Consider the following 26,426-nt stretch of genomic DNA (forward strand, 5'->3'; position numbering starts at 1 on the left):
ATGGCTGCGTTGAAGGCTCTGGAGAATTCTCTGTTGAACTTGAACAATGTTGTAGTTGCTCAGAGCACTGTTGTGGCTAGAATAGCTGGAGAGCAAATAGTTGTTAGGATGATGGTTGGGGCCAGTGTGTTTGTAGGTGTTGTTTGCTTTCTTGCTTTGTGCATGGTATTGTACAAGCAAGCATGAAGTATGCTTTGTAATGTTTGTGAAATATGAATGAAATGCAGTTTGAATGGAGTAACTTCAACTTGATTTGTTCCCTTTTTTAGTTGTAAAGTTAAAATTGCAGCATCACTACCTTCAACTTAACAGCTGACTTAATTTTAGCATGACAAACACAGGCATACCAGATCATTAATTATGGAACATCATACCAGATGGCAATATCAAGTTCACACCAACAATAGCCAGGTTCACTACATTACCAGATTACAATACCAGGTTCACACCAACAATATCCAGGCTCAAAAGCACACAGATTACAATAGCAAGTTCATAGAACCACACAAAAGCACACCAAAAGCACAGGTGGCTCAAAAGGTTGCTTCTGTCTTGATGTTCCCAGTGCAGGCATCAGGCCCCTCCCCTCTTGCTCCTAGTGCTAGGCGCTTGGGCTCTGACTCCTAGTCTGTGCCCCTAGGCTACCTCCAGCTTGCTGTTTGGCCTGCCTCCTAGTGACTGGGGATCTTGGAACCCTGTAAGATGGCAGATGTGACCATGTTATCAACTACACTTGGCTTTAGATTAAGAACAGTGTTGGCAAGAAATGGATCACTTACTGCACTGATTGCTCAGGAGGTGTAGGCTCAGTTGGAGTTGTCTTCTTCTTCTTGCTGGTTTGTTTCCCCTTGGTGGAGGCCTTTCTCTTCTTCTTGGCTGGCTCTTCTGTTGTTTCTATGATCTCAACAACCTTTGGCTTATAAGTCCTTCTCTTCTTCTTTGGAGGTGCAGGTGGTGGTGCATCAGGGTCTGCAACAGTTTCATTGCAGGTTTTCTGCAGGTGTCCAAATCCACCACACCTTTTACACCTTCTCCTGCCCTTGCTGCTGGACCCACCTTCTTCAACTCCAACTATCCTTCTCTTCCTTGGCCTTCCTGCTGCTCTGTTGCATTTAGGAGGAAGGAGGTTGAAGCCAAGGTTCAGCTTTTCCCATTCATCCTTGCTTGGCATTGGAGGCACTGGAGTTGCATAGGCTGCTTTGAACATGTCTACAGAATAGTAGTGGTCAACATAGTCCTCTAAGTCTACCCTTCTGGTGCCAATGAAAGCTAGGGCATGAACACATGGCAGACCAGTTAACTGCCAACCTCTATAGGTGCACTCTCTCTTGTCTAGATCAACAATGAACCTCCAAGGGACCAGGTCCTTGTTGACTCCTCCAACTTCACCAACCATTGGGCCACTCTTGTGAATGTTGTACTTCAGATTTCTGCTTTTGTTGTGCAGCTCCTTCATGACAGCTGGCAGAATCTTGAAGGCAGAAAACTTGGACAGCAGTTGCATCCTGGTGCAAAATCTCTCCATGATCAACTGCCTTATCTTGTCCATTAGCTCTACAACAGGTAATGACTTCTCTTCCCTGATCCAACTGTTGAAAGTCTCTGCTATGTTGTTTGTGACATAGTCACATTTGCTTGCTGTGCTAAACTTACACCTTGCCCATAGCTGCTTGTGATTGTCCTAGCAGCCACCTAGTTGCCTTGGGGCATGCCTTGTGCATCTCATTCCAGTGCCTATCATGGGTTGTCTGTCTATAGCACCTTGATGCAGGCCATAAGTTCCTCTCAAACACTTCTCCCCTAAACCTCTTCTGGAAATTCTTGACTAAATGCCTCATGCATTCTCTGTGCTCCACCCCATTACTGAAAACTTTGGTAACAGCCTTGTCTATTCCTTTGCCTACAGTTAGTAAGCATGGAAACAATGTCAGGTGGGGAACATACAACACTCAATTGAAAAACAAGAGCACAATGAATGCAACATACCTGCATCAGTTGAAATAACAAGACCATTTGGGGAACCAATAGCCTTGTGCAGCATCTTCATGAACCATTCCCAATTCTCCTTGGTCTCACTGCCAAATACTCCATAGGCCACTAGGAACATCCAGTTGTGGCCATCTATCCCTACAGCTGATGCTAACTGTCCCTTCCACTTTGCTGTCAAAATTGTGGAATCAATTCCTAAATAAGGTCTGCAACCTTGCAGGAAGCCATCTATGCATGGCTTCAGTGCTACAAACATCCTACTGAATCTTCTCTTCTCATCTACAATCTCCCACTCAATCTCTACAACACTGCCAGGACTCCTCTTCTCAATCTCCCTTTTCCAAGAAAACACATGTACAAAGCTATCTTCCCAGCCACCCATGATCTCATCTAAGGCCATTTGCTTGCCGTCCCAAACCACGTAGTAGCTCAGCTGTACACAAAAATTCTCCTCCAACTTCTGCTTCAAATCTTTAGCTCCAATAGTTGGATCTTCCCTAAGCCAGTTTATAACTCTGTCCTTCACCCAGTGATTGTTAGCCATACAGTTGTTCTAGAATTTGCTTGTGCTGGCACAATTATGCTTGTGTGGTAGCTTCTTAATCTGCAGCCATCAACCAACGGTTAGCACACAACAATTGATAACTAAATTAAACTAAATGAAGCATTACAAAGCTCACATACCTGCCATGTCTTGCCATCAGGTAACTGAGATGCATGAATCCTCCACCGACATCTCTTGGCCTTACAATATGCTCGGTACCAGCCGTGACGCACTATATGGAACTACAAGTTCAACTTCATTAAGCACAACATATTGTCTAATACATCTCTTAAAGCAGAAACCATCTTCAAAAGTAACACCAAGACCTATCTTAGGGTTATCTATGTCAGTGACATGAACAACACCGTCACAGTCCCTCCCATCAGTCCACAACTAATGGGTCATCATCTTCTGGGTCACTGTCAGGATAGTAAGCAGGGTCAGCATCACCATCATCATTGACCCCATCCTTGTACTTCTCATTCTCATCATCTACTCCTACATACTCCACTTCATCAGCCTCTCCCCAGTCATCTTCAGCAATATCTTCTTCTTCTTCTTCAGCAATAGCATCATCATCTTCACCATCATTATCAAGATTAAGACCCTCATCACCATTAGCATCAGCCTCACAATTACCATCATCATTAAGATCAACAGCTTCACCATTGTCATCAGCTACTAGATTAGGCAGTACAAGTTCATCACGGAAGATCATAGCTATTGGCTGACAATTAACCTGACTCTCCTGAGTGATAATAACAGACTGAGAAGACTGAGAGGCATTGGCATTACAACACTTAGACTTTAGCAAACGAGGACCAGTGTCAACAACATGTACAGTCAGTGGCACCTTCCTACTGTCCCAATACACATCAAATGCATGTAACAGAGCAGAATCAGAATCTATGCGCACTGTCTCATCCTTGGTTTTGTCAAAGAAGGTGACCTGCAGTTCTTGGTCGACCCCATGGACTATCTCCTCACCAAGGCACCCAAGAAACCCCATCCAAGAGAATTTATCCTTGTCTACCACACGCATGTAATTAGCAGTTACATGATAATCATCGAGCCCATCTGGTCTTTGCTCTACATATGCAGGTACGCTAATCGCCAGTCTACACGCGGAAGTCGGATCCATCCTAAATCAACACAAAGGATAACAACCAAACTAAACGATTTCAAAACCGCAAGCATTCTACCACATCCGTAGGCATTCATCTGCAAATAGTAGGGATTCAAAAGACTCACCCTTTCACTAGCCATTTGAATTGCGGAACCCTAGGCAGAGACCTAGGGCACTGCCCGTTCTTCGAGCTGGGGGACTTCATCTTCGGGGCGCGGGGGAACTCTAGATCCTCAACCCCCCATGGCGGATGACGGCCGAGGCTCGATCTGTCAGCGGCGGCGGGCACTGGGTGGACGGCGGCGCGACGAGCAGTGGAGACGAGTGGGTGGCGGCGCGATTGGGAGTGAGCGGCGGCAGCGGGATTGGGGAAATGGCGCGCCTAGAACCCTAACGACGGAGTCGGGTGCGGGCCGGCCGTTACAACTGGGTCGAACCAGACTCAGGTTGGGACGGCGCCAAGTCTGGTTCAGGGGCACCCGATGTCCAAAATGAAGTTTTCTCTCTCCAAAACCGGGTGCAACTGGGTTGCGGTGCCCACTGGCAGTATTTCCAAAAACCAGAGTGTCTCACGGCAAAAGATGGAAAACGCAGTGTCCGCCAGCAAAGACGCGTCATTTGGCATGTCCAATAGCAAAATTTGCCTATTACATATTGCTTAATTCAGTAGCGGTCTAGCGGACCTAAAGCAAATCATACGGAAGGTACTTGCCTTGTCGGGTAGACTTGTGCTATATAGGTTCTCCCCTTTTTAAGAAAGAATGCAATTCAAGTACGGTGTCATATTTGACTAATTATAAATAAAAAAGTATCAATACTTATGATATCAAATACATATCCTTCGAGGACCGAGCAAGGCTCGGTTGGCTAGCTGCGCCGGCGTGCGAGCAGCCCATCTGAGTTTGATCCCTGATCGACTCGTGTGCCTCACCGTTGCCCGGGATTTTTCTGGGATTTTCTGCCTCTCACGCGTGATGTCACAATGGGATCGTGACGTGCCCATCGCCTACGAAATCGGTGGATTTCGGTGATTCCAAGAAGGACGCGGTCTTCAGATCTGTGTGTAGTTATAGGTTTGTTTGTACACGGATGATGTGAGTAGTGTACGTGTGTTGAGTGGGTGTGCGTGTGTACGAACAGATGCTACGGCTATACCTAGAGGAGAGGCAATAAAAAAACATATCCTTCAATGGCGGAGGCAGGAACTTTTGGAAGCCCGGACAAGCCTAAGCATAGCTGATGTATGCATCGAATCCATGCACCATATACACAAACAAAAGTTGTTTTGACCATATAGTTCAACGGCCTGGTCGCTTGTTGGTTTCAGTCATGGCTTATTCATTATGGTACAATATTTTTTTTCACAACAAACCAGCACTATCCAAGTTTATCAGCCTAGAAATAAACCAGCGAATAAGCTACAAGCGTCTTCAAGGTCTGCAGCAGCCGTTATCAAAGAAAAAAAGGCCCGTTCGCGTGTCCCTAAACCCAGCTTGATCTGCTTCTTTTTTCATCTGAAACAGTATTTTTTTCTTATAAATTCCTCCAAATTTATTCAGATTTCTCTAGAATTCCTTCAAACGAACGAGGCCAAAGTCTGCAACACTGAGCCCGAGCAAGTGCCCTGGGTGGTCGGGTCTTAAATCGGCCTCTGATATCATTAGATTAATTATAAAATATATTTTCAAAATAAATATATATAAGTCATAAACGTGAAGCTTAGTCAAACGTGAATCACTTTAATCGGCACATGATCCATAGTTGTATTTGGACGGAGGGAATACATACTCCTTTGTCAAAAAAACATAGGTTTCTAGCTTCGAAACACGTTCCGTTTTGAGGACAGAGGGAGTACTTTTTTTTTTAATGGATGGAGGGAGTACTACACGCAACCGCATCAGGTGTGCTGTGCAGTGGTCTGGGCCGGAGGAGAGCAGCAACCAGCTGGATTGCAGGAAGCCGAGTGCATTGGGCCGGGCCTCCATCACAACGTCTCATCTCCAATCGCGCTATCACTAAAAAAAGAAAAATCTTGCGTTAAAAAAAATCAGTTTCTCTGCTAAAAAAAGAACCCAAAAAAAAAAAGAAAAGAAAGGAAGAAAAATCGAGTTGCCGCCGTCAACCAAACAAGTCGCAGAAGAAGCCCTCGCAAAACCCTCCCCCTCGATGGCCGGTGTGCCGCCGCCGCCGCGGCAGCTCGAGGTGCGGCGCTTCGCGGCCGCCCGCGCCGGCGAGCTCCGCTCCCTCTACGCAGCCGTCTCGTCCCGACTCGACGACGCCGGCGGCCGGCAACAGCCCCGTTCCGCGCGCCGCCGCACCACAGGGCACCTCCCCAACAAGCGCCGCCGCCGCGGAGCCGGAGAGGTTGGCACCGGGGACGACGGGGGCCTCCCGGCGCGGAAACAGTCGAGGAGGGTGAGGCGGCGGCTGGAGCTCGCCGGCAACCCCGCGGAGGGGTTCTCGGTCGCCGGCGACGGTGCGCGGCGGCTGCGCACGCACCTGTGGTATGCGAAAAGGTTCTCCATGGAGAGGCGGTGGGGATTCATCTTGCCCGTCGGTGCCCAGGGGAGGTGAGCAATGGCGGTGTATTTTTTCCGCTTCAATTGGCTGCCATCTTAAAAGAAAGCAGTATTTTTAAGTTGTTTGCTCCTTAGTAGATTGGTAGTAGTGCCGCCCGTGCAGTTTTTCCCCCGATCCTACTGCACAACGAAAGAGTAATTCTTTCTGAAATTGTATTTGTCTAATTGCAAAAGGTCCTGCCTATCTTTACTATTGACAACGAAGAGTTTTGCCTAAAAAATAAAAACTATTGACAACGAAGAGGTTGTGTGTCTTTTTTGTTGTTTCATAGAGTAGTAATGTGGGTTCAATCTTTACTTAATACATGGGCAGTCCTGGTAGAGGAAGCTAGACAATCTGAAACACATGTATGTTGTGAGATGGTCAATCTGGTACCTTTCACTGTCTGCTGCATCTGTTAATAGGAGAGGAGGAAATTCTTTACTCCATTCCCCAGATTTGTATGCTGTGGATATGTAGATGCTCGTGGTGTAATTGAAACTTTGTTGCCCTAACATGGTTATACTTATACATTCCCAGGGGGAGGGGCTCAAGGAGTGTTCTCAAACGTCTGAAAAATGGCACGACTGTCCATGATGCTGGCTACTTCATTCCAATTGAGCTAGATGGTCCAGAGGTACATGCTCCTGTTCTCTTTCCCTTGCTTGCTTGTAATTTTCCCCATCCTCTGCTAGCTGTTATGATTGGCTTTTCATCTTCAATGGTTCAACAATCTTACTGACTGTGCTCACTCCAGGACGCCCTGTTATCCATTCTCAGAATGGTTCTGCGCCCGTCTCCTGCAGAAAAAACACCTGATTTGAAGCATCTACAAGATCAAGTTATGCGAGGTGTTTGCTATGAGAATGCTATGGTATTTACATGTTCACCACAGACAGTATGGGGTACAAGTAGTTTAAAGTGACAACTGTGACTTAATTGTTCTTTCCAGCTTTGGGATGTTAGGAGTATGCATTCTCAAATTGTTGGACCAGTAACGTATATGTGGCGTCCATTCTCAAGAGCAGATGACAAATCTGAGATTGAAGGAGATCCATGCTCTTCTCACAGCATTCACGACGAAAGCGGCAATTCCTCACGACGCCAGTTGTGGATATGGATTCATCCCGCTGCACTCGATGAAGGGATTAGTGTGATAAGATTTGCATGTGAGAGACAGGTGCTTCCTCAATTTCTTATGTAAGGCTTTAACCTTGCAGTTTTCAGGTTTGTTTGGAGGGCAAAGGAGGAACTTATTTCAGTACGCCAAAATTTGAAAATAGTTTTTTAAGTAGTTCGCTCCTTGAATTGGTAGTTTCACTAATTTGTAGAGAACTTGTACTTTTAGTGCGAGTGTGTGGATATTCAAGGGAGATGTAAGTTATGTAGAATACTTTTTTGTCACTCTTTTTTATTTTTAACCAGCACAAATACATGACTCCAAGTAGAACTGTATTTGCACTTCCTATTCAGATTAAAGTGCAAACTACTCACAGAAAATACAGGATGCACCGCAATTTGTGTTTAATAGGAGGAATGCACAAAAAGAAGACCTCGTGCCTTTTTTTTATTGTTGGTTAGCTTCGCTAAACAAACAGATGAGTTCGAGTGCTTGTGTTTTGAAGCTGTTGACCAGAAAATACTAGTCATTTTAGTCATTTTCATGGATTGAAGGTATCATTCACCAGTTTTTATATCCTAATGAGAAACATCCACCTGCTCAGTACCTAAGCAGTAAGCACTTTAGAAATTGCTGCTTTTATGATCTGAATGTAGGAATGAAGATGCTATTTGGTGAGCATAATTTACCTTGTGCAATATAATCCTTACTACTGCGTAACAGTTACTAGAAGCAAGTTTCGTCCTTGTAATACTAGGGTTCCTGCTTTCATCTCACCATATAATATCCTACCCTGCTACTACAGATTCCAAGATTCCGCTGGTGTTGTCAAATGTTGCTCATTAGAGGGAAAAATTGCAAGATTGGAAGTCAATGGATGCAAGGCTATGCAATCTCTTAAGAAGATTTTGCATCCAACCAAGTAAGTCTCTTCTTCTTTTTAGGGAACTAAGTTACTGTTACCAGTGAGAAAACAAAGGTGCCAAGGCATGCTAATTTATGTCTTTTTTATTAACAATGCAGTTCAAGTAATATCAATATGGTATCAGATACAAGTGATATCTCTGCATCAACTGATACTCCCCTAGATTCCCTTACCTGTCCCTCATCTTTCGAAAGCATCCTGTCATTGATAATGCTGACATTCTTCAGCCTGGTGCTATACTATCCATGGTAGTTCATGACCCCAGAGAAGTTTCAGTCAACGGAACAGATTCTTCTAAATTAGCCTCCCTTGACAAGCAGAGCAAAGTTTTGGAGGAAGATGTAGCCCCAAATGCTAATGAGGCGTCATCAGAGGTTGCAAATATGTTGCCATTGATGTGGATGCACCCTGGGAAGCATGATATATTCCTTTCTGACTGTAGGGAACTGTGGGACTCCAGGCAAAGCATAAATCCTCCTGTGTCAGATGAGGTTCTTTGTAAGGAGAAGCACTGTGAACGTATGAAGTTTTTCTACTTGGATTCAGGAAATGATCAAGGGCGAACAACCCAAGAGAAGGATAACTTCATTCGATCCTGCCCGGTTATTCTTTTGAAACATGCCAGAGAGGGAATGCCTGCTCTAGGGTAAGGCCTATCTTTTGTCCTTGAAGATGTCACATTACTACATTAGATGTCCTGCTTGCAAGAGCATATGAAGAAATTGTTGACTTCTATGCTATCCTATATATTGTCCCATTATATAAAGGAAGGGCATTTGCATGGTTGCCCCATGTTGCTTCCTAATTATGAGTTTGCCCCTCCTATCATGACACCTGAGTCTATGTATCTCATGTTCGTTTCAGATTTAAGTTATTTTTGGTTTTGCTTCTTAGAAGAAATATAATCTAGATGCGAAAGGGCGCCTAGCCTAGTGGTTAGGACGTCTAAGTAGCATACCTCAGGTCTTGGGTTCGACTCCCCGTGGGAGCGAATTTCAGGCTGAGGTAAAAAAATCCCCTCGTCCGCCCCATAAACCAAAGCACAGGTCTAAGGCCTGTCTCAATTCTCACTTGGGCAACGGATTCCGCTGTGTAAGGGTGGGGCGGGGGGGTTCTCTGCCTGGTGAGAAGGTCTTCTTATTGGAATGCTGTGGGGGCAGTCATACCTCCTTCATGTCGAGAAATATAATCTAGATCAGTTATCATGAGTTTTGATTTTTGAACTCTATTTTATGTCTTGAATTCCTATATAATGTGCTATTACGGTTTGCCTAGTGAGTTGGTGCAGTAACCTTTCAAATGATGAAAAGTTGTGGTTTATATACTATATATTGTCATCATGTAAGCCTGCTAATGAGTTTGTCTTATTGTCCACATTGAATGAATATACAGGTGGTCCATCATTCTACCTTTGAGTTGGGTGAAACCTTTCTGGCTCTTTCTAGTATCTCATGGTGCCCATGCAATTGGCTTAAGAGAGAGACGGTGGATTGCAGCAAAGGTATTTGCATGTGTAATACAACTAGAAGCTAATTATCAGCCAGTAGCTTCCTTCCAATTATCACTGGTTTTTTCTTGAATGGACAACTATTGATGAAGCCTTAATTTTATCAAACTGTTATTGCAATTGTTCAACTTAGCAACAAAGCTATCCATATATGAAATACAATGAGAATGAACTAGTGGTGAGATCTTACCTTTTGTTGGCAGAGTCAGTAAATGTCAAATTTGTCCATCAAGGAGTGCACAGTAGGTTTAGTAGCACCATTTTTTTTATTATCTTAAACACTACTAATGCATTGATATATCCATTATGCAGTTCAGAATGCCATGCTTTCCTTATGATTATCCAGACAGCAAAGCATATGCATCATATGCATCCAAAGAAGCTGCTGGTTTTGATAAAGTAGCTGAGCGCTGCCCTGTTGCCAAGAGACCTCCAAGCGTTCCTGTGCCTCCTTTATGGCACTGTATCATGACTTGTTTTCATAAAGATGATGACATATTGGGTGTTCTTGAAGTAGACGACTTAGTGCGGGCTAATATGACATTACCTAAAAACTCGTCTGTACATTCCAAATCTGGAGATGCAGAAGCCATCGCAAGCAAATGTTGCATCCTTGCAACTTCATGTGCCAAGAACCACCCAAATGTTGAGACAATATGTGGAAGATTTTGATTTGAAATATCTGAGTTCATCATCTGACATGAAAGTGGATTCTGATCAACCCAACTTAGCTTCTAATGACACTGTCAAAATGGCACGATTCACGAGTGAATTATGCCTTACAAGGGTTCTGATCCGAGCTTTCAAGGTAAGGTTCTTTCGAAGAGGGTGCTGTCGTTTGTGCCCCATTTCCTTCAGATCTTTCAGCTTGGAAAATCAGGTCAATATCCCGTGTCCTTTTAATACATATTGTCAAAGAAATGCTATTTCTTTCTTGGTTAATATCAAGAGAGCATACGAGTACTTTTCTTGAATTGACTGTAAGATGCTATTTTCGTTCATATATATTACAGAAATAATATGTACTTTATTCCTGTTTGATGTGTACTTAGCAATCTTGAGGACACTTTGGTATTTTGACACAACACTTGCTTGCTTTGAGCATTGGCTAAATACATCTTGTTCTGTAATCTGTTTCCTGCAGTATCCTTTCCAAGGTGGTAATAGGAAAGAAAAAAATATATTTAAAGAAACTGATAAGCTCATTTCATGCATGGAACAGATCAAAGGAAGAAGAAGAGGAAGAATGCATAGAAAAATGGGAACTCCAGCTTCCTCAGTCCCATGTTAGTTCCTATTTCGCCTGGTTTGATCCTAGTGCCAGCAGCCTTAAGTTGCCTACAGATGACACCGCACGGGAAGCTTTCAGGTGGCCGATAGGCTTTGTGACCAGCGGTTTCATCCATGGAAGGTACTACTATTCCATCTCCCTTCCCATCCAAACTGTCGTCTAGTAGTAACTTGGGAGTACACTTTGTTTCACTTATCGCAGTAACGGGCAAGACGCAGTTGCGGTCGCATTCTGCGAGGCAAAGCTTCTGGCAGTATTGAGGCGACAGCAATGGGCCCATGAAAACTTGCAGAGCCGGGAGATCTGCGTCCTTGTCAGGAACGCAAGATCGGCTGCATACCGACGAGCGCTGGCCACGATCGTCCTGGAGCATCAGGAATCAGACCTGGAGTTTCTGTAGTTGGGAACCTGTTGATGTTGTGTTGGGTTTCATCCATCCATTGTCGAAATCTGCTGCTAGCACTGAACCGCCACTGACATTAAAACCGTGTCACTGCAATTTTGTCTATGATCTTTTTTCTTTGTGGGTAGATACTTGTGACTCCAGAGGTGCATTGCTTAAGTTATGCATTGTGCGTAGCAGAATGGTTAAAAATGCTGTATTGGTGTCCAGCATCATGTGCCTTTCCTTTTGTTGGGGCGACATGTCAGCTAGAAAGTACATTTGCCGCGTAGAGCATCGTCGGCAGGCGCAGTAGAGCAGCATGAATCCTGCAAGCCCAACCCAATACTAGTTCTTCGTGTTTCTGTGTGCACGGTTCTGCCTGAAGACTTTGCCAAAAAAAAAAGTCGAATTGAAGACTATTTGAGTTGAGTCCACTTGCATGCATGTACACGACACACCGTCACATCTTGCCTCTAATAAACTTAAAAGAAATGGAGAAAAGACACCACTTTTTCTTTTTTTTTCTTTTTTTGCGGGGAGAAAAGACACCACGACGAGAACGAACACCATCAAGCTTGCTAAAGGTGTTTAACAATGCAAGACGCGTACGTGCACGCATGAAACACGAGTCATTTAACAACTGACTCAGGTCTAAACAGTGCTGTCTTCATCAATAACAGACATCATAATTACGCTCTATAGCTACATCTACATGCGTCGCATGAACCACAGTACCTAGCAGTACCCACCCACCTGTGCTTATAAGACCGGTCTCAGTGGGAGACTTTATTTCATTGTTTTCAAGACGAGACAGTATTGGTAACTATGAATGAAAACCTTCCACTAAGATAGGCCTAAATGCATCCCTCCGTCCCGAAGTAGGTGTTATTCTCATTTTCCAAGGAGTCAAACTTTTTTAAACTTTGATCAAATAGAACAAGAAACTAATAATATTTATAATACATAATTAGTATCATTAGATAGATCGTTGAATCTATTTTTATAATAAACTTATTTGAAGATACATATGTTATTAATATTTTCTACAAAAATAGTTAAACTTAAGAAAGCTTGAGCGGCACAAATACCTTAATGACACTTAGGCCCTGTTTGGTTCGGCTTTTGGCTTTGGCTTTTGGCCCCAAAAGCCAAAAGCTCAACCAAAGGGGCTGCTTTTGGAGGCTGCTTTTTCAGTAGCAGCTGCTTTTCCGTAGTACATTTTTGAAAGCTGGTTTGACCCTGCTTTTGGCTTTTGGCTTTCTGCTTTTCAAAATTGATGGAATAAAAAGCTCTTCAATAGTTGTTTCAAGAGAGATAAAGATAGAAGGTATATTTTATACTTGTTTAACCAAACAGCTTTCAGCTTTTCTACAGCTCACAGCCCACAGCAGCTTTCCCACAGCTCACAGCCCACAGCAGCTTTTTTCCATAGCCACAGCTCAACCAAACAGGACCTTAGGCCCTGTTTGGTTGGGCTTTTGGCTTTGGCTTTTGGCCCCAAAAGCCAAAAGCCCAACTAAAGGGGCTGCTTTTGGAGGCTGCTTTTTCAGAAGCAGCTGCTTTTCCGTAGTACATTTTTGAAAGCTGGTTTGACTCTGCTTTTGGCTTTTGGCTTTCTGCTTTTCAAAATTGATGAAATAAAAAGCTCTTCCATAGTTGTTTCAAGAGAGATAAAGATAGAAGGTATATTTTATACTTGTTTAACCAAACAGCTTTCAGCTTTTCTACAGCTCACAGCCCACAGCAGCTTCCCTACAGCTCACAGCCCACAACAGCTTTTTCCTACAGCCACAGCTCAACCAAACAGGGCCTTATATTGGGACGGAGAGAGTATACGGAGAACATGCATGATGCTCGGTGTATATCGATCGAGTGCAATGTAAATTCAATCATAAATTTAAACCACCCATTATATTATGATACTTCCACACATATGACAACATATATATGGCTATAGGGATTGTATGGTTCCTGGTTATAATTCACTACAATTAACTTTAGACAATGCAAGTGTGCAAAGAGTGGCAAGAAAATTTGAAGCCACATGCATCTTATCATGCATAAGGGCAAGAGCGATGTATGTTGACCAAGTGGTCTATACATGGGCCATGTGTCATAGTGCACCATAGTTATATCACTTGCTACACAATGTCAGGCCATAAGGTAGGGAATAAAATAAAAACTAGACCTGCGAGGGTATTGTTAATGTAATTGGCGCTGGATGACCTCTATGGGTCATGACCACTCATATATATAGAAGATCACATACATGGAAGGTTACAAGCGTGACCAATGGGACACAGCAATCAGGAGACACAGCTCCAAATATAGATGATCTCTTACTAAATATAGATTACACACTTCTATGTTTAACACCCCCCTCAATCTGGACGGTGATAGACTAGGTTCAGATTGCGCCGTAAATTGCAGTATGGAGTAACCGGGAGCGGCTTAGTCATGATGTCGGCCACCTGGTCCTTTGATGAGATGAAGCGAACGTCGATTTGGCGAGAGGCAACAGTTCACGAACAAAATGATAATCAACCTCGGCATGCTTCGTGCAACGATGAAAAATGGGATTGGCAGAGAGATAAGTGGCACCAATGTTGTCACACCATAGGGACGGTGGCCGAAGCTGAGAGATCCCAAGTTCCCTTAGCAACACTTGTATCCATATTACTTCAGCGGTAGCATTAGCGACGGCCTTGTATTCAGCCTCTGTGCTTGAGCGAGAAACAATTGGTTGTTTGCGAGAGCTCCAAGAAACCAGATTGCCACCAAAGAAAATAGCATAGCCACCTGTACTGCGCCGATCATCTGGGTTCCCGGCCCAATCGGCATAAGAGAACGCACTTAGCAATAAAGACCCAGATTTAGTGACGCATAGCCCCATATCAGACGTGGAATGAAGATAACGCAGTATGCGTTTTTACTGCCGCCCAATGAGCCGTCGTTGGTGCTGACAGAAATTGGCATACTCGGTTGACAGAGAAGGAGATATCAGGGCGAGTGAAAGACAAATATTGGAGAGCTCCAACAACACTGCGATAGCGTGTAGTATCTTTAGCTGAGAGAGGGTCGCCACTTTTTAAGAGTAACTTGTCATTGGGAAGCATAGGTGTTGGAACACTATTAGCGGAGGCCATATTTGTGCGCTGCAGCAGGTCTTGGATGTATTTGTGTTGTCTCAAGATGAGGCCAGTAGAAGTATAATGTACTTCAATGCCAAGAAAATATCCAAGAGTGCCAAGATCTTTCACCGCAAACTCAGCTTCAAGTTGAATGAGTAGACAATCCGTAGCCGATGACGAAGAGCTCATAATAATAATATCATCAACATAGATGAGAATATACATCTGAAGGCCACCTTTGTTGAACATGAAAAGAGAAACATCAGCCTTAGAAGCCTGAAACCCCAGTTGTAATAGTTTGGTACTAAGACGAGAAAACCAGGCACGCGGGGCCTGCTTGAGGCCATATAATGACTTGTCCAACTTGCAAAGATAAGTAGGATGAGATGAGTCAACAAAACCAGGTGGCTGTTTCATATAGACGTCCTCTTGAAGATGGCCATGTAAGAATGCATTTTGAATATCAATCTGTCGAAGAAACCAACCACGGGAGACTGCAAGAGACAATAAGACTCGAATAGTGGTAGGTTTCACTATCGGGCTGAATGTATCATCATAATCAACTCCATACTGCTGCTTGAAGCCCTTGGCGACCAATCGTGCTTTATAGCGATCAACGGAGCCATCAGCTTTGTGCTTCAGTTTGAAAAACCACTTGCAATCAATGACATTAAGGCCAGCACGTGGAGGAACCAGATGCCAAGTCTTGTTCTTGACAAGTGCTTGAAATTCATCATTCATTGCTGACCTCCAAAGGGGGTGTGCCATAGCAGTAACATGCGATGTAGGCTCTGTATCTGAAGTCCGAATGGCAGAATAAGTAACCGTACGAACCTTGGGCTTCTGGATGTTGTGGCTTAAGCGCGTGCCATACTTGTGGGCAGGAGGAGCCGGTGCAGGAACCTCTGAGTCGTGCACGGCCTCAAGCCGGATGCTCGGTGACATAGTTTGCAGCGATGCTGGTGATGATGGGCCGGCAGATGACATCCCAGCAGCAGCCTCTGTGCGTGCCGTAGGGGACACGGGAGAGGCAGGGAGTGTCGACGCCAATCCTGGTGAGGTTTCAGGCATCCCGGGACCTACCATGTTAATGTAATTGGCGCTGGATGACCTCTATGGGTCATGACCACTCATATATATAGAAGATCGCATACATGGAAGGTTACAAGCGTGACCAATGGGACACGACAATCAGGAGACACAACTCCAAATATAGATGATCTCTTACTAAATATAGATTACACACTTCTATGTTTAACATGTATGACCACCCCCAGACATTGTATTAAGAAGAAGACATTCTCACGTAAACCCAGAAAACCCCCGAACCCCTGCCCCACCCTTACACAGCGGCACCGTCGCCCTGTGAGAACAGGCTGGTCCTTAGACCTGTGCTTTGGCGTGGGACAGACGAGGGGATTTTTTTAATCTCAGTCTGAAATTCATTCCCACGGTAAGTCGAACCCAGGACCTGAGAAATGCCACCGGGACGCTCTAACCAGTTGGATTAGAGGCCCTTTGGCGTAGGGAATAAAATAGTCATTCCCAAACTATCCCACCTCTTGCATCCCCGACTCCCCCGTCTGGTTTCCTCCTTGCCTCTACATCCGTGGCTTATATATTATGCATGGCACCCTCCTTATGGCCAAATGGTTTTCTTTAAGAAAAGATTTAACTGTTGCATGCAGTGCATGGTATTTCCCACAGATATATCTATATTGAAGTTAGAGTGGTTTCTTTTGTCCGTCTTATTTTTACTTTTCATTCACAATGCCCCAGCACACCTCTGTCCAGTTCGTGACAACATACTCACGACTCGTGAACGAATTAGAATAACGCGCTTGTAGCCAAGGTATGGAATTTGATTCCAAGACGCATTGAAACATACCGTGTTTAGTTTGGTGAAAGTTGGAAATTTGGCTACAGTAGCATTTTCGTTTTTATTTGACAAATAGTGTTCAATCATGAACTAATTAGCCTCAAAACGTTTATCTCGCAATTTTCAACCAAACTGTGCAATTAGTTTTTTTTCGTCTACATTTAATGTTCCATATATGTATTGCAAGATTCGATGTGATGGTCACTGTAGCACTTTTTTTAGATTTTGGGTGGGAACTAAACACGCGCTCACTTCTAGCCGCAACACAGATGCCTCGTTCACTTTGCAAAAAAAGTGAACCCGATAAATAGTACCACTTTCGTCTTATTTGACAAATATTATCCAATCGTGGACCAACTAGGCTCAAAAGATTCATCTCATGATTTTCAACTAAACTGTGTAATTAGTTATTTTTTTACCTACATTTAATACTCTATGCAAGTGGCTAAAAATTGATGTGATGAAGAGAGAATGAAAAAACTTAAAATTTAGATGGCATCTAAATAAGACCAGAGTCTGATTCATATCAGAATAGGCAACGCCAGGGCTGTCCCTAGGAATTTGAGGGCCCAGGACGAAATGTAGAATAAGGTCATAAAATATTTAGCTTCAATCATTTGAATAGAAGAAGAATGGACAGACACATGCAAATGTATGGGTTAGCTACCTATTTTTTTTATTGAGCCTTCAGCGGTCAGCCTGTTGTGCGCTGCGCGCCGTCGCCCACTCTGCCCCTGCTGATGGATGGATCTGGACGACGCGATCATTGCATAAAAATCTTCTAGCAGCGAGTCACCCTGTTAACCATGCAACAAGCGAAATGTTTCGTTGCAATGTACGGATATATTTACTAGCTATAGAAAAAAAAAAGTAGGCTTGGCTACACATCCATGAAACTAAAGTGGATTTTTTCACCCCTCTAAAAAAAATTTGTTCTTGAGAGGTCATCCACAAACATTTCACACATGCATGCCAGTTGCCTGTCAGGTATTAATAAATTGTCGCGCCTGATTCTGATTCTAATGGAGTGATGATTGTAATTTCGGCCTTGTTCGCTGGTCTGAAACTTGGTTGAAACTGACTGAAAAATACTGTTCCGATTGAATTGTTGTGAGAGAAAAACACTATTCCAACTGAAAAAAGAAGCCAAACAAACCATTTTTAAGACAAGCGAACGGGGCCGAAGGAGGAAATAGGTGTGAGTAATTCCATGTGACGCTTTGTTTTATCTCTACCACATCTCTAATCTAACACATACAATGCACCGATAAAACTTTCCTAAAGCCAGACAGAAAATTGTTCATCACAATCATTAATTCTTCTAAGTGCACCTAAAAATACACCCAAAACCACCGACCTTTAAAAGACGAGATCCATTGTAACCTCTATTTTCTCTTGCTCGCTCAAATCCGACGGATCAGATTGCTTGACTAAACGTCATCACTCACCCTCGTTCCCCTCCCGCGCACACCCCACGCGCGACGGCGCGACTCTCCCTCTCCCCAACGCCCGCTCTCCCTCTCCCCGAGGCCACGCTCCCTCTCCTCGACGGCCTCCTCTCCCGCAGTCACGCTCCCTTTCCTCGACGCCCTCTCTCCCGCACCATCACGCCGGCAGGGACGCGCGCCGCAAGGGCTGCGCGCCGCCAGGGACGCGTGCTGCGGCTGGTCGGCCGCCGCAGGGCCGGCCTGCTGCTGCTGCCCGCCGTCGCGGCCGCCGCCGTCTTCTGCTCCCTCTTCGCGGTCGTCAACGCAGGGACGCGCGCCGCAAGAGCTATGCAAGAACTTCAAGCGCGGCAGGTACGGGGTCTTCTCCTCCCCTCTCTGTTGCCGCGGCGTGATTTGATTCCGGCCGTTCACTTTTATTTCCAGTTCTGTCGCTATGCTCGTTCTGGGTGCCCGTACCTTGAATTTGGTTACTCCTGTGGATTTCATTCACTTTCCGGATGGTGCAGATCGAGATGTACCAGATCGTCGCTGACCTAAAACATCGTTGGCCATATCCAGAACACCATTGCCGTCCAAGGTGAAGGTCCGGCTCACGTTCAGCAAAACCTGCATCCTGTCTCTGGTGAGCACATTCACGTTTAATTCCATTGCATAGGAATAATTGATGTTAAAAAACCTTTATTTAATATTGTTTATTATGCAATTGTTTTTGGAGTAGTACATGTGAACGGAAACCTGATTTGAGGATGCCTTTGCATGCATTGTTTCGATTTTTTTAGTTTCTCTTCTCCAGTCTGAATTAAAAAAATATAGAAGCTATTCATTGTCAGTTAATGGATAGCTATTAGGTGATCATGGATAGATTTAACACAATTTAATTAATCACAGATTGCATTGTATGATTTGGAGATGCTAACGTTATCCATGTTGTCTTTTATTTTGTAGGGACAGAGTTTTGTGGTGGGGTGGGTGGGCTAACTATGAAATCCATCTTGAAATATTATGGCATTTTGTGGTATCCATGCATCTGCGCAGAGCAATAGGTGTCGGTTTGTCTTTGCTTACTTGTGCTGTACATGGTGATCCACTTCTTGGCGTGGTGGTGTAGGTCTGGCAGCTCAGTTGTTCTTCAACAAGACGGTGTCGACATTGACCAGGTCAAGGTACACCTATCCCTTATTTCATTAGATGTTTTTTTGTCGACATTGACAAGCTGAACATTGTTGTCATATCCTGCTGACTTACATAATGTTTTTTTTTGGTTGAGTAAATAGCTTTACTGAATTTGTGGTACATGTACTAGATAGGTCTAGCTAACTAACCATTACATTTCACTGATCACTAATGGAATACTTCACTTTCCTATTATCCTGTTTCTTGCATTTACAGCATGAGATGATTGGATCCTGGGAGTGTTTTTCGTCTCCAGGCACTTGCAGTAACATGGATGAAATGATCGATTCATGTGGCGATAGGGGGAGGAGGAGCTCGTCGTCGGTGTTGAAAGCATCTAGGCCCCTAGTTGGATTTCGATATTTAATGATAATACGAGATTACTGTGACTAACGTGTGTTTTGCAGATGCAATTAATTTAGGTCATGATAATGGCAATTGATTGGACAATCATGGTTGTCATGCCCCTATGATAAAAATCGTTTTGGTTTTTAAAGGATGGACGACAAGGTTAAGGATGGACTAGTTTTAAGTATCATTTGGTGTTGAAGAGATACTTAAAGTAGTTTAGGACTTTGTTTTTTCCTTTGGCCGTACTATTAAGGGGGTATGGACGGATAGCTTGACCTAGATGAGTCTAGTGGGTTAGGTGTGGTGCACATTTGTCAAATCTAGCATTAGGTAGTTCCTAAAAAGCCCTTAGATCAATTGGAGCAAACTTCATTCATATATGATTACGAGTTGGAAGTGAATGGAGGGTCAAATGTTGACCGGACGCTGGTTCCGGTGTGACTGGACGCTGGCGCAGAGTCCGGTCAGTTCATTTGATCAAGGTGAAGTCGTCTGGACGCAATCGGACGCTGAGTGGTGAGTGACCGAACGCTGGGTGCCAGCGTCCGGTCGACTCCAGTAAGGGATCAGAGAGAGAAAAATCCTGATCGGACGCTATGCAGCAAAGTGACCGGACGCTGGGTTCTAGCGTTCGGTCAACATCAGTAAGGTTCCAGATGGCAGTTTTTGTGACCGAACACGTTCGATCACAACTTAACTGCTCGGCTACGGGGAGAACTGACCAGAGCATCCGGTCACCTTGACCGGAGCGTCCGATCACCCCGCAGAGGCACATAATGGTTCATTTTGAATGAGGGGTTATAAATACTTCCCCTATTCACTCAAGGGATGACTTTTGCTCACTTCAACAGCTGAGAAACACCCTTGAGAGTGTCAAAAAGAGAGAGGTCCTAGTGAGGTGATTGAGATTTGAGAATCTAAGAGAGAGGCCTCATTAGTGAAAGCAAGAGTAGCAAAGTGTGCATCTACCCTTCTCATTAGGTTTGTCGTGGTCAAGTGAGAGTTTGTGCTTGTTACACTTGGTGATCGCCATCAACTAGACGGTTTGGTGGTGATTAGGAGCTTGGTGATCATCCGATGGAGCTTGTGGATGACCTAACTCAAGTTGTGAGCGGTTGTGGGTGATTCACCGTGACGGAGTGTCAATGAATCAATCCGTAGAGAGCACTTGATCCTTGCGTGGATTAAGGGGGAGCTACATCCTTACGCGGGTGCTCCAACGAGAACTAGTGGGGAGTGGCGACTCTCCGATACCTTGGCAAAACATCATCATGTTCCTCCTTCTCCCTTTACTTTAAGCATTTACTTTGAGCAATTCAATTCTTTTCTTTACATTCATAGAATTGTCATGTTAGAGTAGGATTAGAACATAGGTTGCTAAACTTTTATACGGTAGAATAATATAAACACTTTCTAGACACAAGGGGTGAAGTGGGCTAACCATAGGGTTTAATTATTACAAAGAATTTTGGAATTTGCCCAATTCACCCCCCTCTTGGGCATCTTGATCCTTTCAATTGGTATCGGAGCCTCGTGCTCATGAAATTAGACTTAACCGTCTAGAGAAAGATGTCTCACGGGGATGGACCTCCTCCTATCTTTGAGGAGAATGATTTTTCTTATTGGAAAAATCTGCATGGAGACGTATTTAGAAGCTCTAGATGTTGGTATACTTAGAGCCACCTCACAAGGATTTTCAAAACATCAGGATCCCACGCACCTACAAAGCGATGAGATCAATTACGAAAAATGGAATGCAAAGGCTCGAAACACCATCTTTAGAGACTTTGCAAAGATGCGTTTAACCGGGTGAGGAACCACAAAGACTCCCATGCACTATGGTCGGACATTTGTGCACTCCATGAGGGAACAAAGAGTGAGTGTGAAGAACACTATCATCTTATCATGAAAAAGTTAAATTCTTTTGAGATGCTTCATAAAGAGAGTGCTAATGAAATATACTCACGCTTGAATGTTCTTGTAGAGGAAGTCAATGGGCTTGGACTTACTCAAATGCAACCATCCGACGTTGTAAGAAAAATCTTGAGTGTCCTTCCCATTGACAAATATGGGCATATTGTGACCGTGCTTTATCAAGGTGATCTTTCCACCGCTACACCAACATAAATCTTAAGAAAGATCAATGCTCATAAGACTTACAAGCACATCACACCACAAGATGACTCATCCTTTACTAAGAAGAAAGACAAGGACTTAGCATTAAAAGCTAGCCAAGAGAAGGGCAAAGCAAGGCTGAGTATGAGAGCTCAAGTGATGATGAAATTGATGATGCAAGTCTTGCTCTCATGGTGAGAAGAACCACCAAGATGCTAAAGAAGCTTAACAAGAGTGACATCAAGTTTGATGGTAAGAAAAAAAAAGTTCTTCACTATCTCTAGAAGGAAACGAATTTTGGAGATGGATTGCTACAATTGTGGAGAGCTTGGTCATCTAGCACACTAATGCACAAAGCCCAAGAAAGAAAAGTACAAGAACAAGTACAAGGGCAAGAAAGATGATTCAAGTAATGAAGAAGAAGATGAGAAGAAGAAAAACAAGCCATACAAGAAAAAGGATGGCAAGGACTTCCACAAGAAAAAGAAGAATGACAAGGCATACATCGTCGGTGATTGACTCACGGACATTGATTCATCAAGTTGCTCATCCGATGATGATAGTGATAATGAGAAGGTGGCCGCCATTATGATTGACTCTTCATCATCTTCACCAACACCACCGCCATCATCCTCGACACACCTATGCCTTATGGCCAAAGGTGAACGCAATATATCAAATGATGATGATAGTAGTGGTGATGATGATGCTAACAATGATGATAGTGATAGTGATGATGATGAATATGAATCACCTTCTTATGATGATCTTGTTAAATTGTTAAATTAATATACTAAGATCATTAGAAAGACTAGAGCTAAGAATGACAAGCTAGAAGCTAAGAATGATTCTCTTTTAGTCAAATATGATATAGCCGAAAAGGCTAGTGTTGAGCTTAGAGAAGCAAATGATGTTATGTCATCCAAACTCAAGGAGCTCAAATCTTCTAAGAAAGAGCGTAAAGATAAATATGATAAACTTGAGAGGATACACAATGAGCTCATCACTAGCCATAATATGCTAAAAGATGAATATACCAATCTTAAGATTAATCATGATAATTTGTTATTGCTCAAAAAATTTTATCCAATAAGCCACATGATGCTACTAACGATGTTGTTAAGATTGATATAGCTACATCATGTGATGATTTGATCATTGAGAGCATTGAGCAAAGTTCTAGTAGCAAGGGCAAATGAGTGGTTGAGACCGATAATTATGATGAGTATGTCAAGCTCAAGAATGACAATGAAAAGCTCAAGAAAGATCTTGAAGAGCTCAAAACCATCAACACTATAGTGCTAGAAACACTTGATCATGGTGGTGATTTGATTCTTGAAAATGAGAAGCTCAAAGAAGAGAACAAGAAGCTCAACGAAGAGAAAAATAATGATACACTCAATGAAGAGAATAAGAAGCTTAAGTTGGAGAAAGAGCATATCAAGATTAGATTGAGCAAGTTCACAAGAGGCAAGCATCTTCGAAATGAGCTACTAATGAACACGTTATGAAGATGAATAGAAGTGGTATTGGATACATGGCAATAAAGAGAAGAAGGCTCAAGCTCAAGAACAACAACAAAAGCTAAAGCCAAAGAAGTGTTTTGAGTGTGGACAAGAAGGCCACTTTGCCCATAAGTGCCAAACTCCACCACCATAACCTTTACTCAAGCATGCTAGACCTTTTGCTTTCAATACTCATTACATGCTTAGAAAGGATTCTAGTGGAAAGATGAAAGTCATGTTCTTAGAACCTTCCAACAAGAATAGGGCCTAAGAAAATTTAGGTAGCAAAGTCACTTGTTGAGAAGGTAAAGGGCCCTCAATAAGTTTAGGTTCTAAAGCTTAATCTCTTATATGTATGTGAACTACAAGACCGGTGGAAGTCATTGGGTAATTGATAGTGGTTGCACATAACATATGACCGGTGATCCTCGTATATTTATCTCACTAGATGAAGAAGTAGATGGATAAGAAAGAATCATATTTGGAGATAATTCAAAGGGTAAAGTTAAAGGATTGGGCAAAGTGGTAATATCAAATGATCATTCAATCTCAATTGTGCTATATGTTGCTTCATTGAGCTTTAACTTGCTATCTGTTGGACAATTGTGTGATCTTGACTTTCAATGCCTATTCACTAAGAAGGGAGTGGTTGTATCTAAGAAGGATGATGATCAAGTGATATTCAAAGGATTTAGATACAACAATCTATATCTAGTGGATTTCACCTCTGAAGATGCTAATTCAAGACTTGCCTATTCACCAAAACAACACTTGGGTGGCTATGGTATAGAAGACTTGCTTATGTCAGGATGAGCTCACTTAAGAAGCTAATGAAGAATGATTTAGTGAGAGGGTTGAAGGATGTGAAGTTTGAAAAGGACAAGCTTTGTAGTGCATGTCAAGCCGGCAAATAAGTTACAAATACACATCCTACAAAAGCTTTCATATCAACCACAAGAGTGCTAGAGCTCCTTCACATGGATTTATTTTGATCAATAATATACAAGAGTTTGGGAGAAAATCTTTATTGTCTTGTGATTGTTGATGACTATTCAAGATACACATGGTTATTTTTTCTTTATGACAAATTCGAAGTTGCATCATGCTTCAAGAAGTTTGCCAAGAGAGCACAAAATGAGTTTGAAGTGAAGCTCACAAAAATTAGAAGCGACAATAGAAAAAGAATTTGACAACACAAACAGTGAAGCCTATTGTGATGAAGTTGAGATCAAGCATAAAGTCTCCGCAACCTACACTCCTCAACAAAATGGTGTAGTTGAGAGAAAAGAACCAGACACTTATCACTCTTGCAAGAACAATACTAGATGAGTACAACACTCCCGAAGCTCTATGGACGGAAGCTATCAATCACCCATGTTATGCATCTAACCGCCTATTTCTTCAAAAATTTCTTGGCAAGACACCTTATGAGTTGCTTAATGGGAAGAAGCTGAACATCTCCTTTAGAGTGTTTGGTTGCAAATGCTACATCTATAAAAAGCGGCAACACCTAGGAAAGTTTCAATGACGTTGTGATATTGGTTTTCTTGTTGATTACTCATCAAAGTCCAAAGCATATAGAGTATTTAATCATATCACCAACTTGGTTGAAGAAACATATGATGTGGAATTTGATGAATCTAACGGCTCCCAAGGACCACATGAGAATCTTGATGATGTAGGTGATGAACCATTGAGGGAAGCCATGAAGAATATTCCGATTGGAGACATCAAGCCTAATGATGATGAAGATGATGTACAAGTGATCAATCCACCTTCTCATCAAATATGCCACAAGATGGTGATAAAGATTGAAGAGTAGAAAATGAAGACACTCATGTCTTCCATGAGCAAATGGTGGTACAAACACAAGATGTTGATGCTGCACAACCTCCCCCTCAAATGGTTGATAGAAGAAATTCACCTCTACTACAAGCTCATCCACAAGATCTCATTATAGGGAGTCCATCAAAGAAAGTAATGACTCGCTCTCAAAAGTTTGCTTCGTTTATTAAACATCACTCTTTTGTCTCTTGCTTGAGCCTACTAAGGTAGAAGAAGCTCTTCAAGATCCAGATTAGATAAACGCCATGCATAAAGAGTTGAACAACTTCACCCAGCAATGGAGTATGGACTCTTGAAGAGCGACCACAAGGTGCAAGAGTCATTGGAACAAAGTGGGTGTTCCACAACAAATAAGATGATCAAGGCGTTGTTGTGAGGAACAAGGCAAGACTAGTTGCAAAGGGGTTCTCTTAAGTTGAAGGTTTGGATTTTGGAGAGATCTTTGCATCGGTTGCAAGACTAGAAGCCATTCGTATCCTCCTTGCATATGCATCACACTATGAAATAAAACTATATCAAATGGATGTGAAAAGTATATTTTTAAATGGCTTTATTAATAAACTAGTCTATATTGATCAATCTTCCGGGTTTGAAGACCCTAGATATCCTAATCATGTTTATAGGTTGTCCAAGGCGTTATATGGGCTTAAGCAAGCCCCAAGAGCTTGGTATGAGCGTCTTTGGGACTTTCTCATTGAGAAGGGCTTCACCATTAGAAAGCTCTACACCACACTATTCACCAAGAAACTTGATGGACATATCTTCATTTGTCAAGTGTATGTTGATGATATTCATATATGGATCATCAAATGAAGATTCTTGTAAAAAGTTTGGTGAATTGATGTCGAAGGAGTTCGAGATGTTCATGATTGGAGAGCTTACATTATTTCTTGATTTTCAAGTCAAGCAAATGAGAGAAGGGATTTTCATCTCTCAAGAGAAATACACCAAAGATCTTCTTCAAGAGGTTCAAAATGGATGAATGTAAGTCAATCAAGACACCAATGCCAACTAATGGATATCTCGATCTAGATGAGGAGGTAACACGATTGATTAGACTCTCTACCGCTCTATGATTGGTAGCTTGTTATATTTAACCACATCTAGGCTCGACATCATGTTTAGTATGTGTATGTGTGCTAGATTTTAAGCTAATCCTAAGGAAACTCATTTGATTGCGTTAAAAGAATCCTAGGTATCTTAAGCACACACCAAACATTAGCCTTTGGTATCCCAAATGAGCTATATTTGAATTGGTTGACTATTCCGATTTGGATTATGCCGGTTGCAAAGTTGATAGAAAAACACATCCGGAGGGGTGCCATTTGCTTGGTAGATCACTTATGTCTTGGTCCTCAAAGAAGTAAAATAGTGTGGCTTTGTCCACCGCCGAAGCGGAATATATTGCCACGGGTGCTTGTTGTGCACAAATACTTTATATGAAACAAACTTTGCTAGACTATGTTGTAGTTCTAGATAAAGTACCTCTTTTGTATGACAATGAGAGTGCGGTAAAACTTGCTAATAATTCGG

The 26,426-nt window shown here is 42.9% G+C and overlaps 1 protein-coding gene, 1 long non-coding RNA gene and 1 pseudogene across 2 annotated transcripts; 2 read left to right on the forward strand and 1 right to left on the reverse strand.

The window, feature by feature from the left end:
* Positions 1-354: 354 nt before the first annotated feature.
* Positions 355-3,832, reverse strand: LOC136549258 (uncharacterized; annotated as a pseudogene).
* Positions 3,833-5,773: 1,941 nt separating this feature from the next.
* On the forward strand, positions 5,774-11,686 carry LOC136552967 (ribonucleases P/MRP protein subunit POP1-like). Its single transcript, XM_066544548.1, is given in 13 exon segments — positions 5,774-6,229; positions 6,759-6,855; positions 6,976-7,092; positions 7,171-7,400; positions 8,144-8,260; positions 8,362-8,446; positions 8,449-8,909; positions 9,656-9,764; positions 10,083-10,358; positions 10,360-10,581; positions 10,583-10,650; positions 10,993-11,181; positions 11,263-11,686. Coding segments are annotated over 13 exon segments (2,574 nt in total). The 5' UTR covers positions 5,774-5,825; the 3' UTR covers positions 11,462-11,686.
* Positions 11,687-17,937: 6,251 nt separating this feature from the next.
* LOC136552969 (uncharacterized) lies at positions 17,938-19,555 on the forward strand. The gene is made up of 5 exons (XR_010782895.1): positions 17,938-18,255; positions 18,411-18,526; positions 18,850-18,869; positions 19,013-19,067; positions 19,294-19,555. It is a non-coding gene; the product is annotated as an uncharacterized lncRNA (long non-coding RNA).
* Positions 19,556-26,426: the final 6,871 nt, after the last annotated feature.

This window comes from Miscanthus floridulus, chromosome 4 (assembly GCF_019320115.1).
Source record: "Miscanthus floridulus cultivar M001 chromosome 4, ASM1932011v1, whole genome shotgun sequence".
Lineage (NCBI taxonomy): Eukaryota > Viridiplantae > Streptophyta > Magnoliopsida > Poales > Poaceae > Miscanthus > Miscanthus floridulus.